We start from the raw sequence: 23,199 nt of genomic DNA, 5'->3' as shown, positions 1-23,199 counted from the left end.
TCTCTCCCCCTCTCTCCCTCTCTCCCTCTCTCCCTCTCCTCCTCTCCTCTCCTTTCCTCTCTCCTATCTCTGTCTCACAGTGAGTATCTAAAGAAAGAATCTTGATTAGGTATAGGTTGGGCTGGCTGAAATATTTTCTTAATTCTGAGATTTCTTTGCTTCTCTTGCCTTCAGCTAGAGCTCTTCTTGATCTTTTCTGGCCACTGAGGTCATTAGTGTCGTGCCCCAGCTCAAGCAGAGCAGCCTTGTAGGTCTGAGCTCTCCTGTCTTTGCAAGTCCCAGGTTTTTAGGTAGACCCCATTCTGATAGCTCTAACCCTTAGCTCTTGCATCTTTTTTTCTCCTCTATCTTAAAGGCAAATCTCTTTGCTCCTTATTGAACAACTGGGTCCCTAGTCCTCTTAAGGGAATCACTTCAATTTAATCACTCTAGAGAAATGACCTATACCAAACCAGTACAGTATTTGCAAGAAAACAATTTGCATTGAATACTTGAGGTAGACTTTTTTGAAGTGCAAAGGAGTATTCAAGAAAGGGCTTGACTACACAGAGTTCAGCTGATACTATTATGCCCAAATAAAATGAGGAAATCACACCATAAAGGTCTGACTCTTCAGTTTCCCCATTTGGCCTCTGTGGAACAATAAGACTCTTGAATGTTAAGAGTCACAGCTAAGAAGATATAAAGTAAGCTGACTTATTTACCTCTCAGCTTTCCACAATGAAGTTTTAAATGTAGATGAAATCAATAACTTGTTTAATTCATGGTGGCTGCTGTAAATCACGTGAGTTAGACGCCTGTTGTATTTCTTCTTACTGACTTGTTTTTGCCACCTTTAAGCAGGAGGACCTGCTGCTATTTAGCGCTTTCCTTGTTCTCTTCTGTTCTGGAAATAGACTTCATCACCTCTCAGGGTCTCTGAAATGATCAGAAGATCAACTTTTTGCTGATCTAGACTTTTCTTTATCTGGTTCTCACCTCTCTGAAGTAATTGGGCTTAAGACCTATCTTAGAACCCTGATCCAAGGAAACATTTGTGTTCCCTACCCTCTCTATCACTGAACAACACCTTTAAGAAGTGAACTCCTCCCTTGCCACAGGGTATCCTTTATGATGATAATATATTGTGTGAAGTACTTTTCTTCCAAGCTTAAGGGAGGGCAGGTATTTTTTATTCCCATTTTACACATGAGGAAATTGAGACTAAGTGATATAGATCACTAGAAAAGGTAATTTATTGACTACTACCCTCATGGTCTTTGAAGAAGAAGGAAGCCAGCAGTTGTCAATGTAACAGTCTTCTAGAGTTGTTTGGGGTAAGCAGGCTTTCTGATCTCCATAGCATTGCCTTTTTCATGTAGTATAGCTGACTCTTTTAGTATACAGTCCATGTTCTCCAAATTTCTACTCATCATTTGCTTGTGAAGACAAGAAAACGAGATTTGCATGGCCCATTATTTAATAGAAAATTAGAAAGACCAATTTATTCCAGTAAAGTTGAATCTGTAGGTTTGATGCTGACAGATTTATCTAGCCAAAATGCAGAAGATAATTAGAATACTAAAATCCTAAAAACCAGATTAAATTTCTTTCTATTTTTGTTCTTGGAGTACTTAAACTGAAGTGCTCTATTTGGGTAATTAGGTTTAAAAACAAATGGTCCCCATTATAAATGATATTGCTTGTGTTTGTAGATAAACAAAAGGAAAATGAAAAATTACGAGAATCCCTCTCCAGGAAGACCATGATCATTGAACACCTTCAGAGGGATTATGAATGTGTCAAGCAGGAAAATGAAAGGTTGCAGAAACAAGTCAGTGAGAAGGAAAAAAACAACAGGCATCTGACTCATGCGATTTACAGCAGCCACCATGAATTAAACAGGTATCGATTTCATCTCCACTTAAACTTTCATTGTGCAGAGTTAAGGGGTAAATAAGTCAGCTTCCTCTGTATGTTTTTAGCTGAGAGTCTTCTGTTCCATGGAGACCAGACCCTTCCCTCAGTTCTGTACATGTTACAGTTCTCATTTAATTCAGGGATAATTGTAGACATGTGGTCCCATGAAATGGTAATTTGCATGTGTTTTATCCTTGTGTTAAAATAAACCAAATTTAACCATCTTTTAATTTAACCTACACTGAACTTTATAGGATTCAGGCAGAAATGAAAGTTCAGCAACGACAGTACGCAGAGAATGCCAAATTATTGCAGTCACTCCGAGTTGAACTCAAGGTATATGAAAAGCTGGAAGAAGCAAACAGAAGACAGATAGGTATTTGGAGCTGTGAGCTCATCTGATTTTAAATTAAACCGGGTAATATTGGAGCCATACTGAGATGAGAGCCCTCATAAGAGAAGGATGGCACCAACACCCTTTGTCATGAGATGCTGTAATAAAGCACAGAGCTGGTGCTGGTATTTAACTATCTCTTTTAGGTAGCATAAGAATGTCTTAAATTATTAATTTTCATTGGCCTCGCATGGTCCAGTATTTCATTTATTGTGGTTTTGTTTGTGTCACGGTACTATCACAGGGTACACTGTTTTCTACCCATTCCTCTAAAAGATACTAAATTGTTGAGATCACTGTTTAAACCCTGATTTCCTCAGTTTAAAATTTGAGGTGTTGGGAATTTCCTAGAAAATTTCTTGCAGTTGAAAGTTTATCTTACAAAGAGTCATATCATAATTGTCATTTTCTCCTACAGTTGCTTTCCTTACCCTCTCTGCTGTGACTTTTATGCTATATGGTGTCCTAAAAAATGGCTCTTTTGATTCGCTAATTCTAGCCCACATAGATTTTATTACCACTAGACATAATTTCAGATTTTGGTGGGCAATTTGCTAGCTTTTATAGCAGAAGTGAAAATTAATTTTCAGCTCTTATTAAGTGTTTGCAATAGCAGCAATTATGTCTGCCAATATTTTTGGTTTTAAGTCAAGCCATAATTTTAGCTATAACTGGTTGTTAGTAAAGAGAATATACAGGTAGTTATGTTCTTAACTATTCCTGTTCCTGGGAAGACTGACCTTTTAATTAGAAAAGATGTCTTTTTTCACAAAATGTCACAGAGCCTAGACAAGATATGTTGGAGGAATGCAGAAAAGAGCAAAACCATCTTCTGGACTTGCATGAACTCCTGACAGAGATACAGAATTTGAGGGTTCAACTGGAAAGAAGCATCGAGACAAATAATGCCCTGAGGAACAAGTTAGAGGAGCAGCTTTCAAAGGGGGAGGACACTATGGCTACAGTGTCTCCTACAGTCAGTCCCAAAAAAGAGTGGCAGCTTTGTCCAGGAAACAACGGTAGGGCACCATTTTTTTAACCCGTTTTTTTAACCTATGAATGTTTGAAAGACTCTTGCATCCTCCTGTTCTCTCCCCTCACCCCCCCCTTAAAGCTATGGGTGTTTGTTGATTTCTGTTGCAGGCAGTATGATATAGGGGATAGAGTACTGGACTGGGAGTTGAGATCTTGGGTCTAGTACTGTCTCTACCATAAACTAGCCACTTGACCTCGGGAAAGCCCCATTACCCCTCTGATTCTTTCTTTTTTAAGAGAGTTTTATTAGATTTATTTTATTAGATTAGATTAGGTCTTCAGACCCCATTGGGTTATAACATTCTCCATTCTAACATTTTACATTCTAAGGTTCTTACTTTTTTTTTTAGTTCTAACATTCTATGTTCTAAGGTCTCTATTTTACTCTAACATCATATGACTCATTAAGGTAGATAATAGAGCCTAAAGAAAAGCATACTGGAATCTAGGCTCAGTCTTGTCACTGTGACTTTGATCAAGTCATTCTAATCTCTCTGACTCCATTTCTTCATTTTAGAAAATTTGATTTCCAGTGAAGTTGAGACGGGTTGTGTGATCAAAGCAAACAGTATAAATAAAGAAACTTTTAATAATTCCCTTCACTTTTTAAGCACTTTACATTTTTAAAAGTCCTTTGCCTAATGTTACCTCTTTTGATCTTCACAACCACTTTGTTTTATTACCCATCATTTTACAAATGAAGACACAGAGGCCCAGGGAGATTAAGTGACTAGTCAATTAGAACCCTCTCCTGATTACCATGCAGCTGCTTTTCTTACTATATCATGTTTGGAGTAAAGAATAATTTTAGAACAGAATTGTACAAATAGGGGGAAGTCTCTTCACCTCTCTCAGACCAGGATTCCTTAGTGAACTGTGCCTTGGCCAAAAAGGGCCTAAATCTCTTTGTACCAGGCTTAATCTTCACGTGCTCTCAGTTTTGCCCTTTGGAAGTTGGCTTTCATGCTTTCTGCTCTCCCTATTTGAATTCGAGAGCTGGCAATAGTGGGTTTCAGAGTTTCCAACTGTTAGCTGCAAAATACTACAGATTTTGCATGTGATAGAAACTGGGTTAAGCTTCCTTAATTTGGTTTAGCCAAAGGCTATTTACTGAAACATCTGTATATCAAGGGCAGCATTTGCTATAGTTGCCACTGTGTTTCCCAAGAACAATCAGTGAACACACTATGTAATCCATTTCTAGCCTTATATCCTGGAGGCGTATTTTATCTTTATTTGCATCACTGTCAGACAGTAATGATGGAGCCATTCCAGTTGGAGAGAAGTTTAGTAAACTATTCACACACATACTGGGCCTATAGTACCAGGCACACGGCTTTGTAGATTTCACATCAAACCCAAGGTTATATTCTTATGCCACTTAGTTGTCCTGTGTTATATGACATGAGCTTTAAACTCAGATCTTATCTAGAGAAAGGCCCCTTCTTAGCATTGCAGTTTTCTTGAACAAATATTAAGAATGGGAAGAGTTGGGCCACAGAATGTTAGAGGTGGCAGGAACCTTAGAATATGGAACACAATGTTAGAATATAGAATGTTAGAACTGAAAGGAAATGTAGAACATAACAATGCTAGAAAATAGCAGGCTAGTATTAGAAAGACATTAGAGATCATTTGTCTAACCTTTTTTTTTTCCCATAGAAGTACCTGAAGTCTAGAGTTAAATGGCTAGCTTTATTGTACATTATTTGATCTTCACAGCAATCTTGGGAGGTAGACAGGACACATTATTTTCTCCTTTTCAAATGGTGAAATAAATTGAGAGAAGTAAAGTGATTTATTTAAGGTTATATGACCAGTAGTTGGTAGGGCAGGGTTGTCTTCTCTTTCTTATTAAAAGCTTTAGAGTTTTTTGTTTGTTTTTGGGCAACACAGCCACTCACTATTTCACAGATCCCTTGATTATGACAGAGACAGTTTAAGCAAAACTCACCCACACAGAGACTTATTTGTGACATTCTGAACACCTCAGTCTCCTTCTCCTATGAAGAGGAGGCAAGTGTATTTTGTCATTTGTCCTCTGGAACCAAGATTGGCTATTGCATTTAATAGGAGTTCAGAACTCTTTTAGTGTTGATTTAATTTATGCTTTTGTAGTCATTGTGCATTTTCTTCTTGTTCTGTTTTCCTCACTCTGCATTAGTTCATCTAAGTCTTTCTATGTTTTTCTCAATTCTTCATATTCATTTATTATGGTATAGTAATTTTCCATTTTAGTCAGATACCATAATTAGTTTATCCACTTCTCAGTCAATGGGCATCTGCTTTGTTTTCTTTTCTTTCTTTTTTGTTTTTTCTGCTATGAGTATCTTGGTATCTATAAATATTAGATGAGTTGCTGGATCTGAATTGGCAGAAGGAAAGTTGAGGCCTTGCAGACCACTTCCTTTCCCCACTTTTTAATTTTTACAGTGAAATTAGAGTTCTGAACCAAAAAAATAAACCTCAGTCATTTTAATTTGGTTTTATTTTAGTGGTTTGGAGCATTTTTAAATGGTTGTTGTTAGTTTACATTTCTTTTTATTTAGCTGTTCGTATTATTTGACACCTTTGATGAATGGCTCTTTGGCCTTATAACTTTGTCTCAGTATATCTTAGCTATGAGACTTTTATCAAAGATATTTTCTGTAAAGATTTTATTTCTCCTATACCATTTCTCTTATAGCTGTTTTCATTTTAGTTGTGCAAAAGCTTTTAAATTTTATGCAAAGTATTCCCCAAAACTTATTGCAGTTTTAAGCAATTCAGACTGAACTAAGACTTTTGGCATACCTTGTATTTCATTATACAAGTAGTCTTTTTTTTTCTTTTCTGATTAGAATTATGTATTCCTTTTTCATTTGTGAATTCTTACCCAACCATATTTCTGAAAAGCACTTCCTTCTGTTCTCTTATAATTTTATTTTTTTATGAAGTGACGTTATTTTTAGATTGCTCATCCATTTGGAGTATCATGTCGGCGTGTGATATAAGATGTTGGCCTAAACCTGTTTTCTGTCAGTTTACTTTCTAGTCTTCAGGGGATCATAGGTTTAGAGTCTGAAGGAATCTTAGAAGCCATCAAGTCCAAACCTTCATTTTACAGATGAAGAAACTGAGGCCCAGAGAGGTTAAATGACTTGCCCAGGGTCACACAACTAATAAGTGTCTGAAGTGGGATTTGAACCCAGATCTTTTGACTCCAAATATAGTACTGCTTTCCATTGTACCATGCTGGCACTCAGTAATTCTTGTGGAATCAAGAAACTTTGTGACTTTTCTTGTTGGGCTATTCTATTAGGTTGTTTCTATAGATCTTACTCATCTAGTCCTAAAATACCTGCTCTTCTCATCTCTCTGCCTCTCCTCAAGGCTGAGTTCACCATTTTTGGAATCAGAGGTGTTGATAAAGAAGCAGAACTTTTGATTCTTTCCTGCCTGTTTGACTTTAAACAAGTTACTTCTTTGTCAGCCTCAGTGTCCTCATTTGTAAAAATGAGAGGGGTTTGGACAGGATGATTTGTAAGCTCCTATCTGTGATCATGAGAAAAATATCACCTACATTTCAGTTTTGTTAAGGCCTGGATTTAGGCTTTACTAGTGAGAAATTTATTAAGAATATCTTTAAAGCCAATGTGTCTAAGGTATCCTCCTTCTAAAACATGGAAGTAAAATTTGGGCAACTGTGAATTAGAATAATTGTATTGTCAGGCAGCAGTGTTTCGTCTTTTAGAGGTATTTTTGAGATCCATATTTAAGTATGCCACTTTTTAAAGATCAAATTTAAAGGCAACTGGCTGCCCAGCCTTCTCAACAGCTGCCATGTGTTTTCCAAAAAAGCAAATGACTTCTTTAAAAGGCTGGCACCATATAATTCTGACATCTCAATAAGGCTATTCAACTGGGGCAATATAGCTCATTTTTCTATTTTCTAATCAATCAGTCCTTCCACTCCTGAGCTAGAGTGGAAAGGGTGGGCGGCATACTCGGAGGCATAATATTTGGGTTACAGATCCAAATTCTGCTACTTCATGGCTATCTAACCTCGTGCAAGTCATTTTACTTTTCTAGTCCCCGGTGTTTTCATCTTTAAAATGGGAATGGGAGTAATGACCCCTATTGCCTAGAGTCGTTAGGAAGAACAAATGGATCCAATGGCTTCTTCTCAGCCCTTCTCCCTGCCTCCTCCCCCTCCCCCTTCTCCTCCTCCTCGACATTTCTATAGCATTTGACATCATGGATCATCATCTCCTCTGGGACATACATTCTTCTCATTAGGTTCTTGTGTCTCTCCTCTCTCTTAGTTTCATCCTACCTGTCTGATCCCTTCTGAGTCTCCTTTGCTGAATCTTCCTCCAGGTTATGCCAATTAATTGTGGGTATGCCCTAAAGCTCTTTCTGGGCTTCTCTTCTCTATCTCCTCTATACTGTATTGCTTGGTAACTGTATTAGTTTCCATGGGTTCATTTACCATGCAGAGAATTCTCATATCTAAATATTCAGCCCCAATCTCTCTTCTAAGCTGTAGTCCCACATCAGTAAATACCTTTTGAACATCTAGAACTGGTTGTTCTGTAAGCTTCTCAAATGAAACATGTCCAAAACAGAAATCATTATTTTTCTTTCCAAATCCTTCCCTCTGTCAAACTTTCCTGTTATTGTTAGGGGTGCCACCATCCACACAAGCTTGGAGCCTTAGTCTCCTTATTCTCATTGAACCCACATATCCACTGTATTGCTAAATCTTATTGTTTCTATCTTTGCAAAATCTTTTGTGTATGCCTCCTTTCTGCTCACATGGCTATCACTCTAATGGTGACCCCTAATTACTTCTTGCCTGGACTATTGAAATAGCTTTTTAATTGGTCACCCCACTTCAAGTCTCTTCACTCTATATTCCTCACCTAGCTGCCAAAATGATTTTCTTTTAAAATGATTTTTTTTTTCAAATAACAAAAAGCAGTTCTCCCTTTTAGCTCTCTCTTTCTTTCAGATCCTTATAACAAATATGCACAGTCAAGCAAAACAGGTTTCCTCCTTGGCCATGTCCAAAAATATATATATTTCATTTTGCTCCTTGATTCCATCACATCTTTTTCAGGAAATGGGTAGCATGTTTCATAATAGATCTTCTAGGGTCATACTTTATCATTGTGCTGATCAGAATTCTTAAGACTTTTAAAGTTGTTTGTCTTTCCAGGGTTGTTGTTATTGTATATGTTGTTTTCCTGATTTTGCTCACTTCACTTTGCATTAGGTCATACATTTCTTTCCAAGTTTCTCTGAAACTATCTCTTTCATTGTTTCTTGTGGCACAGTAGTATTCATTACATTCATATGCCATAACGTATTCACCTATTTCCCAACTAGTGAACACTCCCTTAGTTTTCAGTTCTTTACTATAAAAATGAGCCGGCATAACTATTTTTGTACATATAGGTGCTTTTCCTGTTATCTCTTTGTGGTTTAGGCCTAGCAATGGTACTGTCGGGCCAAAGGGCATGCACAGTTTGGTAAGTTTTTGGGCATGGTTCCAAACTGTTTTCCAGAATGGCTGGACCACTTCATAGCTCCTTAAACAGTATGTTGACATCCCTGTTTCCCCCACAGTCCCTTCAACATTTGCCAAAGCAATTATCCTAAAGCACAGGTTTGACCATGTGCTTTAGGATATTCAATAAATTCCGGTGGCTTTCTGTTACCTTTCTGTGGCTGCTGCCTTCCTACTTTCCTAGTCTTACTTCTTATACACCACCGTGTATTGGATCCAGCACACAGTATACTTGCTAGTCCTCACACAGGATACTCCATCACTGGTATTCATGCTTTTTCATGGGTTGTCTTCTCTTCCTGGAATGCTCTCCTTCCTCTCCTCTGCCTCCTAGTTTCCCTGGGATCCTTCAAAACTCAGCTCAAATCCTTCCTGCTTTAGGCCTTTCCCTGTTGCCTTATTTTAATGCATTCCATTTGAGATTACTTTGCATGTGTTTTACATATATTTTGTATGTTACTGGTCATTTTCATGTTTGTCTCCATCTTCAGAATATGAGCTCCTTGAGGGCAAGGACAGGTTTTGCTTTCCTTTGTATTCCTAGTGCTTAGCAGTGTCACACACAGCAAGCACTTAAATTCTTGCTTATGAAATTGCATTGTAAACTCTAAAGCCCAATATAAATGTTAAGTATTAGATTAAGTATTCATACTTAAATCTTACAGGTGGGTTGTTGGGATTAAAATGTCATCTTTGAATTCATTTGTTTTCCCTCCTATTTTGGGCTTCACAGTTGATAATGAACCCTCCACAGAAGACAAGGAACAATGTGAGCTGTCAGATCACAGTTTGGCATTACCACCAAAATCAGGTACTTCCCTAATTTACACATTTGTTGAGCACTTATTATGTTCAAGACCCTGTTTTAGGGAATATACACAGATGAATAGTACACACTTCCTTCCCTCAAGGACCCAATAACTAAGCAGGGAAAATAAGATTTGTACACAAATAATTAAGGGCAGCTAGGTGGCACAATGGACAGAGTACCAGGCCGAATTTAGTAAGACTTATTTTCCTGAGTTCAAATCTGGCCTCAGACTCTTATTAGCTGTGTGACCCTGGGCAAGTCATTTAACCCTGTTTGCCTCAGTTCTTCATCTGTAAAATGAGTTGGAGAAGTAAATGGCAAACTACTCTAGTATCTTTGTCAAGAAAACCCTAAATGGGGTCCTGAAGAATCAGACATGGCTGAAAAACAACTAAACAACAGCACAAATAATTATAAATACAATACAGAATAATAAATGTTGTGGGGATTCAGAAGAGAATGGTAGCACATTCAGCTGGAAAATCAAGAAAAGCCTCATGGAGTTAAGTTCTGTTAGAGCCAGGTAGGATGTCAGCTAATGGACACAGGGATAGGGGGTCATCCTAGAGAAATAATATAATCAGAAGTTGAAAAGCACTGGGCTTTTTCATGTTCCAGTGGGAAACAAGCAACATCCTAAATCTAAGAATACCCAGAATTCCTCTTTGCTCTTGGAGTTTAAAAGAGCTAGGTAAAGTCATTGGGAAAAAATGTGCACCTTCCTGAAGGCAAGGTATTACAGTAAACATTTTCCTATTTCAGAAAAGCCACGAGTGTCTTCTGGAGGGGACGTGGACAGCTCTTCATGCTGTAGCAGCAGCTCAGCACACAATATACCATATATTCCCCGTCTAGTTCCTGGCCATCGAATGTGGGCCAGCAAGAGTGGACATCACGTTTTGGGGTTGATTGAAGATTATAATGCTTTATGTAAACAAATTAGTGAAGGCCAGAAGCTACTTTCAGAAATGGAAGTTCATCTTCAAGCCATTTCTGGCCCCAAGAACCAGGAAGCTGGATTAAAGGTAAGAAAAAAAAAAATTAGATATGCTGGAGGCAAAACAAAACAAAACAAAACCAACATTCATTTGGTTAGATTTAGAACATTTATGGATTGTATATGAAATACCTAAGAAATCATAGACACTGGCTCAGGATCAAAGTCTGATGCTGGATGTGTATGGACTTCTTTTGAAATCTGTACACCAAATTACAATAATCCTTTTTAACAGTACTCAAATGATTTGCCTTTTTAGCCATTGTGTTTATTGAATGGAACCTCATTGTATCAGACTGAATTTCTCTCCTCAAATCACCACAAACATTGCTCTGTGGCCTTAAAATCTTAACCTCTTCTGGTTCTCTATTTCTTCTCTTGTAAGATGGGGTTAGTCCTGTTTGCCTCCAAGGGAGAAGTACACATGCCAGATGCATACTGTGTAACTTGTGTTTCTGGAAGGCAGACTCAGTGTAAACCAGCCTTGCAGATATATTAAAAACAAAACCTCTTAAGTGTTTACTATGCTAACTGGAGGTGAGAGACTTAATCTGTGTTCGTACAGCACTACTTCTAGCTTTACATTTTTGGTTGATATTAGCAAATGATTTTAGTGGTATAGGTTCTCTAAGGCTTCTGGACTAGTATTAATTTGCCTAGGTGATATAAATAGAGGCTATTCCCTAAGGTTATAATATAATGCTTCAGCAGCTTAGTGATTTTTTTTTTTTTGCTTGCCTATCCTCTGGGTATGCAAGCCCATTCAGTCACTTGCTTACCAAAACCCCCTTAAAAGAAGTTGCACTATCTTACTTATTGTTTTTATTTTGAGTATTCATAGCAAAACAGTTTTTGAAACACCTTCCCATGAATTTGTGCAAATCTAGACAGGGTCATATGATTTAGATGTAGAAAGGACATTAGAGATAATCTGGTCTAAATCTGTCACTTTATGGATGAGAAAACTGAGGCTTACTGGAAATAAATTCCCCAAGATCATATATATAGGTATTAAGTAGCAGAGCCAGGATTTGAACCCATTTTTTAAATCTCCAAATCCATTGCCTTTTCTTCCGTACTCTGCTGTTTCCCCATTTTATAGATGAAAAAACAGGCCTAAAGAAGGGAAATGACTCACTTCACACAGTGAAAAGGCAGAACTTGAAGCCACTCATTTTCAATTGGCAGAAGGCATCTGGTTAACAAGACCTGTCCTCCTAGTGCAGGAGGGCTTCCCTGTGTGTTTTTTGCTGTCTCTTGAGCTTATTCACATTGGGCCATTTTTTTTTTCCTGTTTTGTCAGCAGAGTAAAATATATTTTATGAGTCCCTGATAGTCATTCCAGCATTAAATAGAACAGTTTAAAAGGGTCTGCTAAAGGAGGATACATTTACATTGCCTAAATTGATGTCTGGCATCATTTGACTTTCAAATTGCCTGCCATGAAATGCAAATGAAGAAGGCAAGTCTTGCCAAGCATTTTCCTCATGTCCTAGTAAATACAGTAAATGCAACCAGTTATTAATCACAATTATTGATTTGGTTTAAATCCCCCCAAATTCTTCTATAATGTATAATTCAGTAGTCTTTAAAACTCATAAATTAGGGAGCTTCTCCTGGCTCTATACTGTTCTTCATCATATTAAACAGGGATATCACAGCACAAGGATTTATACCACTAATTACAGCTTATGTTTTCATAAACTTTTCAGGACAAAATATAACATGTTTCTAATCCTACAATATAGGTTCCAGACCAGGCACCTCTGAATGGTTTTTCTGACAGTGTTAACACAGCACAGCAGATATTAGAAGAGGCAGCTCGTTTATTGAAGCTTCTCTGGAGAGTTTCCCTTCCCATAAATGGCCACTGTCCTGTTCACTCTAATCAGGTATGAAATTTTATGCAGTGACAAAGACATACATTTTTAAAGAGAAAAGTGTCTTTTTTGAAAATAAGTTGGTCATGTGTGAAATGCTTGGGGGGACTGAGCTCTGGTCAAGTTTCAGACTCGCTTGGTGAATAACAGATAAGGCAAAGATCCCTATATTTGTTTGTTCAACTCTTTGCTAAGCACCATTAATATTAGGCTTTTGAGAGTGTACAGAGAAGTAGAAGGCATAATCTCTGTTGCTGAGGGCCTTCCCCCCTAGGGGCTACTAGGCATGTGCACAAATAAGTGTTGTACAGGGCAGTATATTTTAAATAGCAGAAACAAAAAGTACAGTTAAGTGTTCCTGGTGTGGTTTCAGGGAGGAAGTGTTAACAGTGGGCCCCTTCCCATAGAAGAACATAATTATCTTTTAGAATGTCAACCTGAAGGGTTGTCCCCAAGAAAATCTTCCTATAACATTTAAGACTCTTCATAATTTTCCCACAGCCTACTTTCTAGCTTTATCTCCAACTTCCATAGTCGTTATCTTCAGGCATATTGGTCTGCACATTATCCTTTGAACATATCTCCTCTCCTACCCACCTTTAAGGTGATCTCTTCTGATGAACACCTATAGCTCATTCTTGTACAGACTATCCTACAGAGCACCTGTCTTAGAGGTAGTACCAGGCACACATTGGTGATTAAAGATCATTTGTGGCAGTCAACTTTGTTGGTCTGAAAGATTTTGTTAGTCTTCTTTCTCAAGTTTTTGGATCTAGCCAAATACTAGACAAAGAAGAATTTTGCCATGTTAGTAAACTTTTAGTGTAAAAAGCTTTGGCTATCCCTTATACTTCTAAAGTGTAGCAAAAACTATAGTGAAAAAGATAGTTTTTCAACGTGAGAGGTATCTATGAAGCCATTAGCCATTCCTGCTGTGGTCTTGAGATTTCCTTAATGTCTTTGGAATCCCTTTTGAGGAAATATGAACTCTTTGAATTCAGGGCAGTACATAAATGAGACTTCTCCTCTCACAGTGAAATTGTGTCCTTCAACAGAAGCAAAGCAGTCCATATTTTAAGTAGGTAGGGATGGACCTTGATCACCTTACAATAGACATCTTATCTCTTTCCTTGCAAAGCTCTGCAAGGTACTTTGTGTGATAGCAAGCCACTGAGGGACTAACCTGTAATATTTCTTTGGAACTTTTAGACAGTAGCTTGCTTCTAACTTACATTCTTTGAAACCTCATAAAATATCGGTTTCTAGACTGATGATAAAGGAAAAAATAATTCTTCAAATCCTCCTACCTTTAATGATTTATTTACTGTTCTCTTAAAGAATGCATATTTAATTTCTTCAAAAAAAGCTATTTCTGTCATAAATAAGATCAGAGCATTCTAGGTTTGGAAGGAACTAGAGAGAGCACCCCCCACCTTCAGTGGACAAATTCAATTAAAGCATTTTAGTTAGATGCTTCCTTCCCTCCCTTCTCTGGCCCCCCACCCCTCCCACCCCTGGGTGGTGGGGGAAGTCTCACGGTCTGGCATTCCCAGTCATTGAACTTTTCATTTTCATCTCTTGGGAGCACAGTTTCCATGGACCATGGATATTTTTCTATACTTAGTGAAGATGCCACTCACCATGAATCTACAGCCCCATTGGTCTTTAACCATTCCTTGTAGGCATCATTTTTAATTCTAATATAATCTCCCCATTTTTCTTCCCCAGATGGGAAAGTGCTTCATACTATAGGATCTTGGCATACTTAGACCCCATCCTTAATATTAAATTGACTTCTAATAGTATTGTTAGAAGGGAGGAAATACCGAGGGAACACTGGCTAAAAATGTGAAGAGCTCTCTTTGAATACAGGAGGATCCTGAAGCTTGAGGGGTAAAGTGACTTGCCTGGGGCCACACATTTAATTAATGATGAAGCCAGGAGCAGAACAGAAATCTTCTGATCCCAGTGCTGTTTGTACATGATAACTACTCTTATAGCCCACTGTGCAGCATAAAGCAGTCACAGATTTTAGTTTTCTGAAGAAACCTGAATTTTTTTTTTTTGGACTGTGTAACGTTACATCCAAATATAACTAATTAGATCTTTGCTCTTGATGCATCTTAATCTTTATTTTCATGTGGCAAAATCATCCTTAGGATTGTGGAGGACTGCCTAAAATCCAGTTCAGAACACAGTCCATATTTCAAACTTTGGGTGCCAGACAGATACCTGCTTCTACAAGGAGAAGTTGTGTCCCCATTGAATAGCCCCCATGTTGGAATATTGACTTTTAATGTCCTGGGCCACCATTCATAAATGAATACCATCTGAAAAGGTATCCAGGATGGTCACTTCCCTGTGCTGTGTTCAGCCTTGGCAACCACAGAAGTGATCTGGTAAGGACATTCAGAGGTTAATGTGAAAATCATGCTAGATAAGGATCTCAGGTTATCATGAGGAGGGGGCAAAAAAGGATAATTGCTATTGTAGTTAATACTCCTCATCAGATATCTTGCTCCATGCTGATGTTAACAGACCATTGGACCCTAAAAAAGAGGTCAACATTGGTGTATCTTTATTTCCTCTCTAGATTGCTGAAATGAAAGCTGAAATCGCTCGACTGCGCAAGAAAATTTCTGAGCAAGAGAAGAAGCTGTATAGTACAGCTAGACATTTACAGCTGAGGAAACACCAGGAAAAAGTTATCTTTGATCAACGTATGTGAAAGTTTACACTCAGATTCCTAGTCTTTTCTGTTTATATACTGTGTCTATTCTGTGTACTTCGGGGCTTGCTGTTTTTGACTCCCGCTTTTGTTGAAATTGTGTTAAGGTCTTTTAATCATCAAATCTTATATGTCATGGTATTTGTAAAAGATTAGGTGCCGTGTCAGTGGTGTTTATTATATTCATTCCTGTTGTCAGCACAATAGCCTCTTCTGGAAGCTGCTCAGCATTAACTGTGTCATTTCCCCTGTCTTAGGGGAGTGCTGACTAAGGCATCTCTTTCCCCCCACCCCCCCAACAATCCCCTCAGGCCATTATTTCAGCATTTTTCTCAGTGAGAGGTGTGATCCTGCCTCAAGCCTGAGTCCTGATAAAGCTGAAAGTTTCTGGGCCATTTCTGAGGAGCAGAGAGCTAAGTTTTTTTTGCTGAGTAGGAATATACCTTGGCTGCCTCTGGGAAGGTGGATGAAAAGAGTAGTCCATGAGCCTGGCAGGATTTGAAGCAGAAAAGGGGTTAGTTTGTAAAATGCCCAATTGTCAGTGACCCTTGTGAATATAAACATCTAGCAGAACTTCCTAGAGCAACCTGAGCCAGTCATTTTAGGCTAATGGGACAGTATATCTGCAAGAACTCTGCATTTCTGCAGTCCTTTCTAGTCTATTGTTTCAAGAACACAAGTGTAGACAAGCAGGTTTAGTGACTGGTACATAGCTCATTAAAGACTAGAATATAGGACTCATGTTTACTAGTCTACTGCTTTTTCCCTGAGGCCATATTGTAGTTCATGCAAATAATCTGTCTAAATGATCCAAGCCAGAATCTCTTCATCAGCTGTAAAATAGCTGGAAGGAACCTTAGAAATTTTCTAGTCAAACTTCCTTGTTTTACAGGTGAAGAAATGTAAAGCTAAGAGATACGGAGTGACTTGCTCAAGGTCATATATAGGTACATATAGCCAGGATGTGACTCCAAATGGAGTCCTCTGCATTTTGCCACACTATATCCTGATTTGGTATATGACAAAACTGAGACCCACAGAGAGAAAATGATTATTCAGTCACAGAATGAATAGATATTCCCCAAATACCTTACCCAGATAAACAGATTGTGATGTATTCAGAGTTTGCTTTTTAATTTCCAAATTTATTCCACAAATGCCTTATGATATAAAATAATAAATGGCAAGATTTGGCAATGAATGTAATTAGCTCCATTAGGATGGTGTTGGGGTCTGTACACCTGTATTTTAAGATCTGCCTTCTAATGACTCTCTAGTTGAGTCATTACTCAGGTATAACTTGGCAGTCTCAAGAAACAATTAATCTAGAAATGGAAAATTAATAGACCCTTGCATTTGGTATAAAATACTACAATCAATCAATCAGTAAGCATTTATTAAGCCCTTACTATGTGCCAGGCACTATGCTAAGCACTGAAAGGTAGCCATGTGAAGAAGTGCAAATGAGAGATGGTTGTCAGAACTTAAATTACACTTAAAATGTGACTTATTTCATCAGTTGCTCTAATTCTGTAGATTTTGGGGGAGTTGAGCCAAGCCTTTTGGGAATGTGACTGTGCTGTGGAAAAAGTGCTGTATTTTGAGTCCTGACATTACCACTTACATGTATGATTTTGGACAAGTTATTTAATAAGACTTGACATTTATGGAGTATTTTAAGGTTTTCTTCACACTAATCTTTGAGGTGGGTAGGACAAGTACATCTTATAGATGAGGAAACAGGCTGGAAGAGGTTGTGACTTGTCCTGAATTATATAGGAAGAAATGACAGGGCTGATGGGAGCTCAGGTCTTCAAATTTCCAAGTCCAGTGCTCATTTTATTAGGCCACATTGTTCCAATTAACTTCATCTATGAAATAAGGTAACGGTACTTGTACTAATGACCTTATAAGTTTCTTATGAAGAAATGCTTTCTTTGTAAGCTATAAAATGATACAAAAATATGAACCATATAAAAAAGTAGGAGTATAACATTTCAATCCACATTTTTTTTCCTTTTCCTGAAGTGCTCAGGGTTATCTAAATGTTTTAATTCTTTCTCCCCAGTTTTGATCATATGGCTCCCTGGGAGTGGCAAATTTCTGCCCCCATTTTTCCTCATTAGGGTTTCTTTGGATATTTACTGGCATACATTTTGTGGTTTGCAATAATTAATTTTAACCTCTTCTGCATGCTGTTAGAGGGGGTGGAGGAAAGGGGTGAGAAGCTTATCAAAATTGACTTTATTGCATTAAAATCTTATCCTGCTCAGTGAAAAAATGCATATACCCTCCCCAAACACAGAATTCAAACAGGCTTTGAAATCATCTGATGAAAAGTGCTGTGGGACAAGAAACAGCCACTCATATTTGTTTATCAAACTCGACGTTCTGCCCTTGTACTGAATAAGCCATTTAAGGGGTGGAATTTAATTTGGTGAGTTCATTCCAACCTTGGGCTTTGTTAACAGAGCATACAGTTACATTTAAGCCATATTCTGGGCCATGTTCAGCAACTGGAGGAATTCAAAGCAAGGAGAGTTTTCCCAGGCCTTACCCAGCAGTTTTTGGAATTGCCTGTAAACTGCATCTCTACTTAAAAACTTTTTGATGAGGCTTATAGCAGGATCAGTGAAGCACAGGAAACTGTTAATTGTAGCATTCATGCTGATCATTTAATTTTGTTTTGACAAAGAAATGGAAAGAAAGATCATCTAATATCCTTTCTTCCTACAAAATTCTTGTAGGCCCAGAGAATTTATTGGAATCCAGATAATGATCTACATACACTCAAGAATTTAGGAAAGCTCTTTGAAATCATGTGGTCCGACCCCCTCATTTTATAGAGGAGGAAATGAAGGCTAAGGTACAAAGGTCCCAAAGCTAATGAGTGGTAGCATTAGAACCAAAACCTAAGTCTGACTCTCTTCAATCCAGTGTTCCTATAAGGCAGGACCTTTCTGTTTCTGGAGATGCAGCATGGAATACTAAAAAGAGTCTTGTTACCTAAAGAGTCAGAGGACAAATCTTGCCTCAGATACTTAGGGTCATGTTTTTAAAACCCAAAGGGAACGTAGAGGTCACCTGTTCCAACCTTCTTAGTTTACAAGTCAACAAACTGAGGCCCAGAGAGGTTAAGTGATTTGCCTTAGGTCATACATGTAGAATTGGCATTTGAATTTGGGACCCTGCATTGTAAGTTCAATACTCTTTCCACAGGCAAGTTACTTATACCCTCTGAGAGCCTTAGTTAATTCATTTGTAAGTGGATAAAATAATATTTGTACTAATTACTTCACAAAATTGTTCTGAGGAAAGTACTTTAAAACACCAAATAAATGTATGGAGTTGTTGTGCCTGGACTTTTTTCCATACAAGTAAGTATGTGCTCAGTAAGACAGTTTCATCAGAGATTCCCTCAGTTCCCACGAAGGATGAAATGGCTCCATTCCATGTTGTCCAAGAGGGAAGGGGGAAAAGGCATTCATTCCAGAACTTCATGTGGCTCTTTCTTGGGTGGCAAAGTCCAGAAGCTTCTTTTCAACCAACTACTCTTATCGCATGGGCTAGGAGAGGGAGGTGACATTAAGGGCATTTCTGAATAGTATATGAAATTAATTTTCTATTTTTCTCTTTCTAGTGGTTTTAACCCATGAAATCCTCAGGAAAGCTAGAGGAAACCTTGAGGTAAAGTAAAATTTCCAAATATTCTATAATCAAAGGAGAATGAAAATAACGTTTTAAAGTATGTGTGTGTGTGTATGTGTGTATATACACATACACATACATACATACATACATACATACATACATACATACATACATACATACATATAAATCCTTCCTCCACTAAAGTCCTCATTGTATCATCAAAGTGATAGTGAATTCTCTAAGGCTATACCTTCAAAGTGATAAATGAATTTTTTTGGCTAGAGATGCTTTTCTAAGACAAAGAGGTATCTAAGATACAGGGAGTATCTATACCAGCATATCACCAATTCTCAAAATGTTGATACATGTATATGTGTGTGTGTGTGTATATATATATATATATACATATATGTGTGTGTATATATATACACACACACACACACACACACACACACACACACACATATCTATCTATTGCTATATATATAAATTAAATTGCAGCCACTGATCCTCTGCCACTCTCTTGATAAAAGGCAAAGCATTTTCGATGCTACTTTCTTTCTCGGCCATCCTGTTTTATGTTTCTTATTCCCATTGATGCTCTCTTCTTAGATTCCCACTCAGGAGTGTTAGAGCTTGGCCCAACTTCTTTCTGCATAATATTTTCCATCTCCTTCCTTCTCCCTCATATCTCTCCATGGTGGCCACTGCTTGGGAGCAGAATAAGTTCATTGTTTTTTAAGCCTAACTGGTCATTTTAACTTGGGGGAAGCTGAGCCTCTTTCTGTTTACTTTTGCTGCATTTGAAATATCTGGAATTGTGTGTTAAGGAATCTAGTGTAATCATAAGAAACTATGAGATTTATCTGGGTTCTTAACTGAGGCACACTCAAAAGTTTCCTTTTCTTTTCAGCTTAAACCAGGGGGCCAGTCTCTGGGAACAGCCAGTTCCTGCGCATCAGAATCCTGAAGGACCAGCTTCTGCTAATAAATGCATTGACTCCCCACTGTGATCGTTTGCAGACTGCTTGTCTTTGTTTTAAGTATAAGATCTCCCATATCAATGGAGAGGGTTTGAATAGTCCCTGAGAAGCAGATGTAAATACACACACACACACACGCACGCACACATACACACGCACACACATATACATCTACACACATATAGACACACCTGGTGTAGTGCAGAAGCACTGGATTTGGAGTCTGAGGACTTGGCTTTAAATCCTGACTCTGCTGTTTACGACCTGTGTGGCCTTAAACCTTCACTGCCTTTCTCTGGGCCTTTTTCCTCTGTAAAATGAGGGGAATAGATGAGATGATCTCTGAAGTCTCTTCCAGTTCATAGTCCTTCTTGTTTTATATATTGTAAAAAGTATACTTGATTTGGGGGAATAATTCATCATTGATGGTACTGTAGAGTTTTGAACAGCTTCACTAGCTGAGGTACACGTACAGTTTTCAGGTATCATCTGCTGGAGAGTAGCCATGAACTTGTAAAGCAAGTTAAAATTTCCAGTCTGACTTTCTGGAGTCGCCATTCTGGTGTGACTGCAACTAGCCAGGGGCTTCTGTTAAAGTTCATGTAATATGGTTTTTCACAAAGCTTTTCTATCTCCTCAACAGTTTTCCATTGATATTATTTGCAGATGCTAATTAAATAATACCTTTATTTGAACCTGTTTATGCAGTTATTTGATATGGAACATCAAAGCCTTAAACCAAAATCTGAGTTGCATGATGTCAAATAGTTGTATAATTATTAAAATAATATTCCTCATCTCTGCCATGAAATCACTTTTAAAATCACTGTTTGAATGAGTTCTCTCATCTACTGTTTTAGTTGGAGTAGCTTTTAAATCCTGGAAAGAAAAATTCTGCCTTGCCCTTCTCTGGTTTTTGAAAAGCTGCATGGTGCTGGGGTGAGGGCCCTGATGGTGACTGGCCAGCCTTATACTACAAAACCTTCTTTGCCTAGGGTGAGCTGGGATCTTGTTTTTCTAATATACTTGAGGGAGATTCACTGACAAAACAAAACAAAACAAAATAAAACAAAAAACAACCTGGGTAAGTTATATCCCACTTAGGAGCTTCTATTTCCTCATCTACAGAAAGACAAGATTTGTGATCTTAGAGGTCCCATCCAGCTCTCATAGCTGCATGGTATGAAAGTGGGAGTCTACTATACTTAGTATACTTACTTTACTAAATAAATGTACTTCAAATTCCTTCCAACACTTGAGAGCTTTGTCACTGGAGAAGGTCAGTTAACCTCTCTGAGCCTGTTTCCCCAATACATAATGAGGAAAGTCATCTTTGTGTACTTGTATCACAGGATTGTTGTGGGGAAAGCACTTATACATTTTAAAACATTGTAGAAATGAGATTTGTCACAATGTAAGTTTTTTTCTGAGGTCCAGTAATCTTATAGTCAGCATGTGACAAAGAGATATGTTTGTGTCCAGAGGGAGAGAGAGAAGAAATATACAGCCAAACCTTGTCCGTTACCTGCCATTTGGGTCTTGGCTGAGGAGGCTTTTAGTTCAAGTTGGGCTGTAGGGTATCTTGGGGCTCTCTGTCACATGTAGCAGTGATTATTAGAATGGGTTCCCATTTCGGGGTTAGTAGGGCGGGGCTATCATCCACCAGGAGGGTAGTGGTTTTCTCCTGTGCTCGTTCTAGATTTTTTAGGCACTCCATTTCTGTAATGAGAAATGTGACTCCTCAGCATCATCAGAAAGCCTTCGATTTATTGAATGATAGGATAGAGCTAGGAAGAACCTTAGGGAACTTTCAAAACCAGTCTATCATTATTTCCTTTTCAGAAGGATTGGCTGCTTTATAGGAAATCTTCAGTGAATCCTTTGGCAAACAAGAATTCCCTCTTTATAGAAGTTGGAGGGTCTTGAAAGAAACATAAAACTAAAGACATCTCTTGAGACAGTAACATAATTAAGGAAAATAGAGTTCAATTGATTAGCAATGTTTCCACTATAGAAAGAGCAGTGGATTGGAATGTCTTAAGTTCTAGTTCTTGTTCAACCACTTATTCCCTCAGTTACCCTGGGCGAGTCATTTTTCTTCTTTGGGCCTCAGTTCCTTCCTTTGGAAAGTAATTGCACTAGATGATGTCTAAGATTCCTTCCAGATCTTACGTTCTATCCTATTCAGATTTTTAGGAATGAGTCTACAAGTGTACTTCCCTTTAAGCAAAACCAATATCAGAAAGTTCATATTTACATGAAAGATAACAAATGATTATTTACTTTTTCAACAGAGGATTCATAGTAGGATTTCTTTAAGTAGTGAGCTCTTCTGTAGTTTTGAAAATGATTGAATTTATAAATAGTTCTCTTGTATAAAATGAAGCACACATCTACTCCATTTTCCTCCTCCTCTAGACCCAGATTATGTAAAAGCAGAAGAGTTCAAAACTTTGGGTTGTCTCAGGCTCTCCATGGATGGAGAGAATTTGTTTGTGCTGGATTAGAGCTGAGAACAAACTCTGTAAATGAGGGAAATTCAGAATTTTACAAAAGCATCATTGTCCTCACAACCACTAAAAATGTCAAGTTAATTTTGCTAAGCAGCCAAATTATAGACATTCAAAAGTGGTAATCAGAAATGTTGTACATTTCCAGTTTTGAAATTAATCACTGTATGTCTTTGAGCTATAACACCTGAAAGAAACAGCTGTATGTCTATATATAGAGCTCCCAAGTCTTACAGTCTTTCCATCTTTTCTGCACTGAACACAAATTTCTGTAGTTTGCTTTCATTTTTTCTGAAGATGATCTGCTGTTGATTTGCAATATTAGCCAGCATTGGCTCATCTCTTTAGGCTGCCACTGTAGACTCAGACATCTTATTCAAGAGCAAGGGAGGTAAAATTACTAAATCTCTCAGATAAGGCCAAACTGGATGGACATTAACAAGAGATTTCTTAATAGTCTTAATCACTCTTTTTGTTTCCTTTGCTCACTCTTCTGTCTCCTACTTCACAATCAGAATTGTGTTCCTTTCGTGTGTCTTAGCTGTCTCCTTCAGTGATCTTATCTCATGACTTCAGGTATCACCTTTATGCATATGATCAGTCAACCAATAAGCATTTATTAAATGTCTTCTATGTGCCTGGCCCTGTGCTAGGCATTGGGGGATACAGATGAAGAAAATGTCTAAGGTTCATAAAATGAAGATAGTATCTGCCCTCCCCACCTCCCCCTTCAGGAGTTCACATTCTGTGGGCAGGTGGG

The 23,199-nt window shown here is 38.0% G+C and overlaps 1 protein-coding gene across 3 annotated transcripts in view; it reads left to right on the top strand.

Moving 5' to 3' along the window:
- The window catches only part of LOC114046851 (CDK5 regulatory subunit-associated protein 2-like), a 144,203-nt gene extending 123,579 nt beyond the window's left edge, over positions 1-20,624 (top strand). For 2 of the 3 annotated variants that reach the window (XM_027867409.1, XM_027867408.1), the window contains 9 exons: positions 1,695-1,884; positions 2,154-2,275; positions 3,076-3,312; positions 9,613-9,690; positions 10,453-10,715; positions 12,436-12,579; positions 15,161-15,287; positions 18,936-18,982; positions 19,860-20,624. In XM_027867409.1, the coding sequence (XP_027723210.1) occupies positions 1,695-1,884; positions 2,154-2,275; positions 3,076-3,312; positions 9,613-9,690; positions 10,453-10,715; positions 12,436-12,579; positions 15,161-15,287; positions 18,936-18,982; positions 19,860-19,916 (1,265 nt within the window). In that variant the 3' untranslated portion in view covers positions 19,917-20,624. Of the gene's footprint in view, positions 1-1,694; positions 1,885-2,153; positions 2,276-3,075; positions 3,313-9,612; positions 9,691-10,452; positions 10,716-12,435; positions 12,580-15,160; positions 15,288-18,935; positions 18,983-19,859 lie in introns of those variants that run through there. The other variant, XM_027867410.1, reaches the window with a different exon arrangement.
- Positions 20,625-23,199: the final 2,575 nt, after the last annotated feature.

The sequence above is a fragment of the Vombatus ursinus genome, unplaced genomic scaffold (genome assembly GCF_900497805.2).
Source record: "Vombatus ursinus unplaced genomic scaffold, bare-nosed wombat genome assembly UNPS02014786.1, whole genome shotgun sequence".
Taxonomy (NCBI): Eukaryota; Metazoa; Chordata; class Mammalia; order Diprotodontia; family Vombatidae; genus Vombatus; species Vombatus ursinus.
Note: the sequence above shows the minus strand (reverse complement) of the source record. Positions and strands in the feature narration are given on the sequence as shown.